This window comes from Pieris brassicae, chromosome 1 (genome assembly GCF_905147105.1).
Source record: "Pieris brassicae chromosome 1, ilPieBrab1.1, whole genome shotgun sequence".
Taxonomy (NCBI): Eukaryota; Metazoa; Arthropoda; class Insecta; order Lepidoptera; family Pieridae; genus Pieris; species Pieris brassicae.
The window spans coordinates 6,062,072-6,070,531 of record NC_059665.1 but is presented as its reverse complement, the minus strand read 5'-3'; the positions used below and the strand labels follow the sequence as shown (position 1 = coordinate 6,070,531).

Below are 8,460 nucleotides of genomic sequence, written 5' to 3'. Positions count from 1 at the left end.
AACATCGCGATGGACCATATAGGCAGAAATCTAAGACTTTGTAAGCAGGTAAAGCTAGTACAAATCGTATGTACCATTTATTTTAATTCTCTGATTAACTTTATTAGCAACTAGTACGTTACGTTGATTTTTCATACGTATGCCTTCCAAGAAGATAAATATTTCCCTGAAAATCGGCTCTTCATATGAAATAGTTTATCAAGCAATTTCAATGAGTTGCAAATACGATTTGTATTTACCATATTGAACCCGGCCGTTCTCATAGACACGAGTGAAATAACATGTGCAATGCACGTTTCATTATTTATGGCTATAAACAAACAGTAGCATCTGTCAGAAGGTATTACGTTAATCAAAAATGTATAAAAATGAATTTAAATAAATCTTCATTGAATGTTTCTGTAGGTACGAAATTTTAATGACTGCGGTTTGAAGAAACTCTTAATGTAGTATTGTCTTTTGTTAAAATAGCTTTTACACGTTAAGAAAAACACTCTTTGAACGGATTAAAGCTATATATTATTATTAAAACCTATAATTATTTACATAATTTTAAAATTTTGTGCGTGGTCACGGTGACGTTGAAGTTTCAATAATAATACATAGCTTTAATCCGTTCAAAAAGTGTTTTTCTTAACTCTTAATGTAATTTGGTTAGTTTAAATATGAATAATTAAGACAATTTAATTATTTATTGATTATATCAGAGTTGCGGTTATTCTTGTTTTTGTGTCATTACTCAGTACTGATTAGTTTAATAAAGTCGAGAAATAATAGAGGTTTTAATTTTTATAGGTCAATTTATTTGTTTGCCTACGTAATTTTAAATATACAAGACGAGTTAGCAATTTCTAACATTACATACCTTGTTAATAACTTTTTTTTACAATCAATAAATAAATTTCACATTTACAAGACTCATAAAACTCTATAATCAGTCATTTGTCGCAATTTACAACGCCTAAGTTACTTTATTTACATGACTCGTGATTATTACAATCCTCAGCGATATTTACAGCCATAACAATTCGTAGACAACAATAATTCCTATTAATTGCAAAAGTTTTTGGATAACTTTGAACTACTACTGACGTAGCATTTAAATCTAATATCCTATGCTAACAATAAATATATCTATATCTTTGTATCTTCTATAATATTTACAAGCTCGATTTATCACATTTTGGTCCGTTTTCATACAATTGTCACGGACATATTTGTCACTCACTTCACTACTCTAGAAGCGTCAGTACGGTCGCCAAACTGATTTATGCGTTAAGGTTCCATTAGTTATCTTTGTGGAGGTGGGGCTTGTGGAAAGCACACGCGTCGTACGTTGAGACGGCGCTTTGAGTTCATTACGACCTCTAGGTTTGTCGCACACTGTGGAGTCTGCAGCTTGGACTTGCTTCATCTCCTGGAGCTCAACGTTAGCCGGTCGCGTTGGATGAAAAGCGGATTTGACAACCTCAATCGGCTCTTCATCGGACTCATCCGATATCGTTGCATCGTGCGTTGAATTAACTTCAGATTTTGAATCGGCTTTCGATCTTGGACTAGCGTTAATAATACTTCTTGGGCTACCGCTCTGCCTACTGCTCGTTGGTGATAGGCGTGCACTGGAGTTATCCATTGATGAAACACTGCTTTGTAGGTGCCTTATTGCATCATAGGGACTCATACCGTTCTTCAACGTTAGTTCCGATGGTAAAGATTTTAGTGCTAGGTCCGCAGGATGTGGTGCAAAAGGCAAAAGTCCGTTAGGTGGTAAAAATGCACCAGGTGGCGGTAATAATCCAGCAGGAGGTAAGTTTGTCATAGTAGGTGGGAATGGAAACAAATCTGAAGGTGGAAGTGGAACCGGCGGCGTAGGCATTGATGCAGTACCTGTGGACAATAAAATATGCAAATTAGAATTGATGATTAGATGCTAAGCTTATGATTGATTCATTTGCTACTAGTGTTGTTTGATTTGAGAACATGACGTAATATGAGAGACGACTCTCTGGGGACAGCCTAAGGCACGCGGGCACTTCACCGATTCCCTGAACAACGAGGGTGAATAATCGTACTAAGGATAATGTACAATCTGTAGGCGTTTAAAGGCGGCTTCACTGAAAGGGATGTTTTTTTAGCACGATATTAGTAGGGTGAGGGTGCAATATTTATTTATCCGAATGCAATGTCGTACTTTACGATCCAGACGCGACATTCGATGTAATTCAGTCCGATATGTCTCTTTTCTGTTCTATCCGGAGATCACATTAGCAATGCTATACACGCGTGAGGCCGTGCCACGGACATGTGCGGTACAAAGCCGGCTGTATCGCGATAAGGAAGCTATCTCGTACAGAACGAACAAAGCGACCTCGGAACGTGAAATTTTCATTAGTAACAGTGTTCGAAATATTCTTGTCGCAGTACCGGGGCTTTGATTCTCGATAAGTGTAAGAGAAACTGATAAAAAGTGCACGATGGAGGCGCAGATTGGGCCACAAAGAGCTCAGAGGTGGCGCTGCCGGGATTTCTTTTGCATTTTTTGTATTTGCAGCAGTAGCACTGCTGCACAGACCACTTTAAAAGGCGTCGGGGGTGGGTGGCGTAACTAGGGGGTAATTTGGCGAGGTGGGGACCAATATCGACATAGCGCCTGATTGAGGTGATTTCTGATGGTTCTCTTTAATATAGTTTTAGTTCAATTAAAATTGGTTCGTTCTCTGTTGCATAACGTTTGCTATTTGTTCCCATTTGAAGAATGATATGAAATTAAACCGATGGTGTTATAAAATGGCATATGGTGTTGTCGAAGTATGTATAGTAAGTCCGAAGTTATTTTTAATGACATTACACGATGAGCTTTAGAGTTGGTTCTAAAATAATGTACGGTATTTTAACAAAATAGGGATTCACTGGATGAATTTTATTAATATATGACAAAATCTTTACTCCGACATGTAAACGCGTCATTCTTAAAAAACACCATATGTATATATATATATATAGTCAGGTTTATAAAGAGCGTGTGCGGAAGGAGAACCATCGCGGGGTTTGAGGTTGTTGCAGTGCTAATTCACCATTTTTAGTTAAGTTATTATAGTTCTACAGGTTCTTGATACTTATAATGTAAACATCTATTTTTTTACGATTAAATAACATGCAAATTAGATCTTTTTTAGTTCGTATAAGTGCCACAATGGGTCACTTTACGCACAGAATTGTCTGTTATTTACATAGTTGTTTGTGTGTTTGGTATCATTGTTCGGGTAGATCGATTAGAACACGCAAAGTCACGCAAATCTGTGTGAAAAAGTATCTGGTACGGTTTAATAAAAGCTGGTAGGTGTTTGAGTACAACGCTCCTCGCGTTTCAGCGTCGGAAACAAAAAGTGGCCGGTGGCGCGGTCGCCTACATTGGAATAAAATTGACTCCACACTCTCTCGAACGTGAAGGTGGTTTTTGTACTTTTTCTATTGAGTGGGGGCGCACTTCCCCCGACAACGGACTTCAGCGGGTGGTTTTGCTTCGGTCGGAGCCGTGTTGTTTTGCAGCGCTCAAGAGACGCTCCTTTTATTTGAACCTTTGCGTTGCACGGCCTTGAGGGGTGGTTCAGTTTGGAGCAACATGTTTTCGAGTGTTGTTTGAAAAATCGGGAATTTTCAAATTAACGAATGCCAAATAATCCTTCGATTGGAAGTTTAAGAGATATCGATTGTGTTACGGCTTTGAATTAATATTCTCATATTGGTTTTTTATTATTAATCACAAAAACATATATTCATAGTATTTTGAAAAGGAGAGGAAATCAATAAAATAAATTAATAATTACCTTTGATAAGACTCGCTGTTTGAGGCGGTCTGAAGTAGTCTACCCAGGCGTAGTTCAGATATGCTGCGTCTAACCATCCAGGATTCAGAAGGAACGGACTAAAGGCTCCAGGGTGCCCGTATCCATAATCTAAAACAAGAGATAATTAAGGTTATTATTATGATGAATCCAATAAATAAAATTGTTAATGTTAACAATGTAAAGAAAATTGCATTTAAATTGAATTTTCTTAAGGAGCTCGTAAGCTTCTAAGGAGCGTGCGGGATTGTGTTCAGACGTCGTCCACGAATGTCGCAATCAAGTCGCACAAAGAGCTGCCGACACGGTAATGTTTACCACGGCAGAGTAACAAGGAGTCTGTATACATAAGGTTACTGCGAGCCGGCACCTCTGCTATACGATTTTACGATCCTTTACTGACGTTGCCTTCTAGCGCATTTTTTATTTGTTTAATCGATACACTGAAGACGTCTATTTTCAGTTTATGGCCGTTTTTAATCAATCGATGAGATCAGGTATCGTCAATTTTATTACGGGATTAACTGTTTACGAGCACTTTACCTACTTTGTTTTGAACGGAATTTAGAGACTCTTTAAAGTTTATTGCGTAAGTTTCCCTAAGAAGTTCGCCCATTTTAAAGAGCTAAACAAAGCTGTAATTGCATGTTTATCAGATGTTTATGTTGACGTTTTTATTAGACATAAGAATCTCTCGATCTATTTCTTCCTGTATCTGACATAAACGAGTGTTTGTATTCTGTTTGGCGTATCCCAAATCGCGGGTTTTAAATTAAGAACGTGATTGATGGCCCGTCGCGCTGTCACGAGGTTATCCATGGATCGGCATCCCGGTAATAATGAGTGAAATGTAGCACTCGGCGTCATTTGTTAACGCCATTGCTCTACTCCTCAACCCTATCATAAAACGTGAACAGTTAAACGATGATATATTTAAATTATGACAAATGTGGGCGCATGGTTATCTGGGTCGATCATAAAAATGTTTGATGGTTGCGCGGCGACTGATTCGGTACCAAGACACAACAAACGTATGAAGTTTATAAGTGTCATGATACGCGTTAAATAACTATAACGGCGTCTCGTAAATTAATAATGAAGACGTGTTGGGTGCGTTTGGAATCAGAATTATTGCTCGTAATATGAGGCGGGGTGGCGACGTCTATAACGGTTACCAGTTAATATTCATCTCATAAATGTTGTATTTTAAATCGACACAATATTAAAAAGAATGACTACATTTGTTATGGAATTGAATGTTTGAAATCAGTAGAAACGTTATCAATTAAAATATTTGAACAGTATTTTATCGTAGAAATAAAGATTTTCATAAAGAAATAATTTCTGGAATCGCAAATTAGATTCTATAATATTCACCAATAATATTATGTAAATAGAATTAAATTTTGTATTCTTGTGTATCCAATAATCAGTATTATTAATTGTATTTGCCTTCATGCATATTAAAGGACATTAACTGAATATAACTTTGGGTTCACATAGGGTTGGTAGATGTGGTGTTGGGGCATTGAGGAGGGACATAAAATCCATATTTTAGAGGCAGGCGAGATCAAACGGAGTTTACGACGGTTCCAGAGATTGTTTACATCTGTTACACGCCGTGGCCGCACGGTGGAACTCGCTAACCGCTGTACTAACGCATTACATTTGTGAATGTTCTGGAGTCACGGATTTAGCTTTTATTGCAAAATATTCCTGGTCAAAATTATATGTACAGGCGACTTCTTTGACTTGCAGGTCAAGTAGCTTTATATTACCGACACACGTCAGTTGTCATATTCAGTCTAAGACAAATTTCTTCGTTAAGTGAATATTTCGATATTTGGACACAGACTAATATGAGATAGGTTTTGGAATAGTTTATTTCAAACAGTTCTTTTAAACGCGAATTATAAATTCATTTGGTGCTTTCTGAGAAGAGAATCGCTATGCGAGAAAACTAATTACCCGTAACAAAATACTATACATCTTAAAGCTAGTCTTTAAAAACTAGAAAGTGTGAGCGAGATAATTACGTACAGTAAAGTAATGACGCCAGTAAGACATTTCATTTCAGATTAATTACTGTTGTAAACCAATGATTGGGTTATTATTTCCTTTGATCTTTACAGAGGATGTTAGTTTTTCCGCATAGTGTCTTTTTTATTATTGGCCGAAGTTTGGGCGCAGCATTTGTTTATACAGACGGTTGGTTGTAACCAAAATAGATGGTCTTGTCAAAACATAATTAGAAAGCTTTTGATTGAATTTAAAGAAAATTTACTATTTTTTTTTAGGTTTTATCCCGATCTTTAAACTTTTTGTTATATATTTCTTAAGCATCGTAATATAATTTTATATAGAGTATTTAATAATTATCGATATAAGTCACATTACAATTAATATTAATTTAATAAACGGTTTAATATGTAGGGTACCTATAGTTTACGACTGATTCACTAATAAACTTTCTTAATAATTTTCAATGTTATTCCCAATTTAAACTCAAAACTTCTAAACCCTTTTCAGGGGTTATATACTATATTTACTTAGTTTCAAATTATAATCTTGGTTCCAAAAATAACTTTGTCGCACGATTAAAAGCTTTTGTTAAATGTCCATACATAAGCTTGTCAAAACAATGGAATTTATTTTTAGGTTATTTTAGTAGAATGAGTTGGAATTGAGAAGACTAATTAATGTCTATGTGATTGATATCCGTGCAATGGAACAGATGTTATGTTTCTAAAGAGTTCTACAATATAAAGCATATAATAGGTATGTGTTTATTGTAGAACTTACGTACGTACTTTGTATAGAATTAATTTTTAATACCTTACATTAGTATAATTTCTAAGGGTAACGTTTTTATTTTATTACTTTATTAACGTAATTCTTATATTATTAGAATAGTTAGTACTTAGTCGTTTAATATATAACTCATTTAAAGAACTAAGTTATATATTTTTAGTCTTAAACGTAGTTTTAAATAAAAAATGTAGATTTTTGTAATTGTACAAAAATAATCTTCTTTCAAATAAAATAGTTGAAACTATTCTTAATCTTCGACTATAAATTTCACAGAATCTTCGACAGTTTGTTTTATAAATATCACAGCAGGCATATAAAATGAAATGTTTAATAGCAAGTGTTGATGTTCTGATTTTAGTGAACTATTTCGAATGTGGTCAAACGTTGCGGCGACACAAAACCGACCTCGGTACTTACTGGCGAACCGCCAAGCGCATACGCACGAATATTTTTCGAGTTCTTTTTATCTTATTTACTGGGTGATTTAAGGGTATTGTTCTTAAATTATTGGCTTTCTGAATTAGATTATAGCCGTGATAAAATTTATTTATAATATAATGTCTCAATTATGAGGTATCGAGATATGAAATTTGAAAATTGTTTTGTAATATTAATTAATTTATCAATTTAAAAAAATTACTTGCAAAAAACTTACTTTGTTTAGTTCTTGGTTCTCTTGGTCCGTCAACGGTAACTTTGATAGCTTTGGTATATGTCGCCACTTGAGAGGGGAAACTACTGATGGTGATAGTCAAGGAAAAGGATTTTCCACGTCCACTCCTACCAACAAACCGCAAGTCATTGAACTTTGCCACTTGATTCTTCATCACCGCAGTACAGTTCCGCATTTCAGCCATCACATTCTCATCGTTTCCAGCTTTGATTGTCACTAATGTCCCATCCTGTACGTCATCCAGGGCCACCACTTTGAAAGCCACCGGTAACGACTTGTTAGACCGCCAATGACCAGGTAGAGCTGAACACAAAACTGCTGGAGATCCCGTCGGCACCAGGTCTCCATGACTCTGCCTATAGTACTCATGGATATGTGAGTAAACATCCGCCATGGTCGGAGTCGGGCTCGCGTGCGGGAGGTGCATCGACTTCAGAACCCTTCGAACACTTTGTCTACACGCCACTCAAGTCCTCCGTCACGTCACAACTCTTAAAACTATACTTCGAAAAAGTTTTCAACACGCGATCGAATTTCAAACTTACAACGCGGCACGCTCCAAGTTGTTTAAAGTATGGGCGCGAGACGCCGTATGAACCCGCGCTCACCACTTGTTGGGCAAGGGCAAGACGCCGGGAGGGGACTCGGAAAAATAAATGGGCGACCCGCCGAGACCGCAAGCCGAAGACGCACGACACGCACCGAAGTTGCGGCGAAGGACGCGTACACGCGGGGCCTCAGTTTCGACTGATGACTGCGATATGACGCGACTTTTTCCGATGGTCAATATTTTGCGTTCGCGCGGTCGCCGCCCCCACCGGGTGGCGGCCCCTACGTCTCGTAAAAAGTGGGAAGGAGACGAAGGGTGCGGGCAGCGCGGAGCCGCAGCGGGAACGAGCGGGACGGCCGCGGTTGATCTCTGCGTTTTTATAAAAATGCTCGCGTGAATGGGACGCCGCCACGCCACACCGACGGGTGGGAGAGGGACGGGTGGATTTTTTTGAATTACCGAGGTGACGTATCGCGAGGCTGTGGTAATTAGGCCACGGGGCGGCTGGAAACCGCGGTCGGTGCGAAAACCTATCAACGAGCTCATGAAAAATTATGATTTTCATGTTTGAGCTGTCAGTT

At 37.6% G+C, this 8,460-nt stretch overlaps 1 protein-coding gene across 1 annotated transcript; it reads right to left on the bottom strand.

Moving 5' to 3' along the window:
- Positions 1 to 934: 934 nt before the first annotated feature.
- LOC123710574 (segmentation protein Runt-like) lies at positions 935 to 8,047 on the bottom strand. The gene is made up of 3 exons (XM_045662566.1): positions 7,312 to 8,047; positions 3,828 to 3,956; positions 935 to 1,887 (listed from the first exon to the last, which is right to left on the bottom strand). Exons 1-3 carry the CDS (start codon positions 7,754 to 7,756, stop codon positions 1,247 to 1,249), a joined length of 1,215 nt encoding a protein of 404 aa, XP_045518522.1. The 5' UTR covers positions 7,757 to 8,047; the 3' UTR covers positions 935 to 1,246.
- Positions 8,048 to 8,460: the final 413 nt, after the last annotated feature.

Coding starts and splice junctions, on each gene's coding strand:
- LOC123710574 (XM_045662566.1), bottom strand. CDS start 7,756: ATGCACCTCCCGCACGCGAGCCCGACTCCGACCATGGCGGATGTTTAC. Junction 3,957..7,311: donor AGAACCAAGAACTAAACAAA/GTAAGTTTTTTG, acceptor CTCTTGTTTTAG/ATTATGGATACGGGCACCCT. Junction 1,888..3,827: donor AACAGCGAGTCTTATCAAAG/GTAATTATTAAT, acceptor TATTGTCCACAG/GTACTGCATCAATGCCTACG.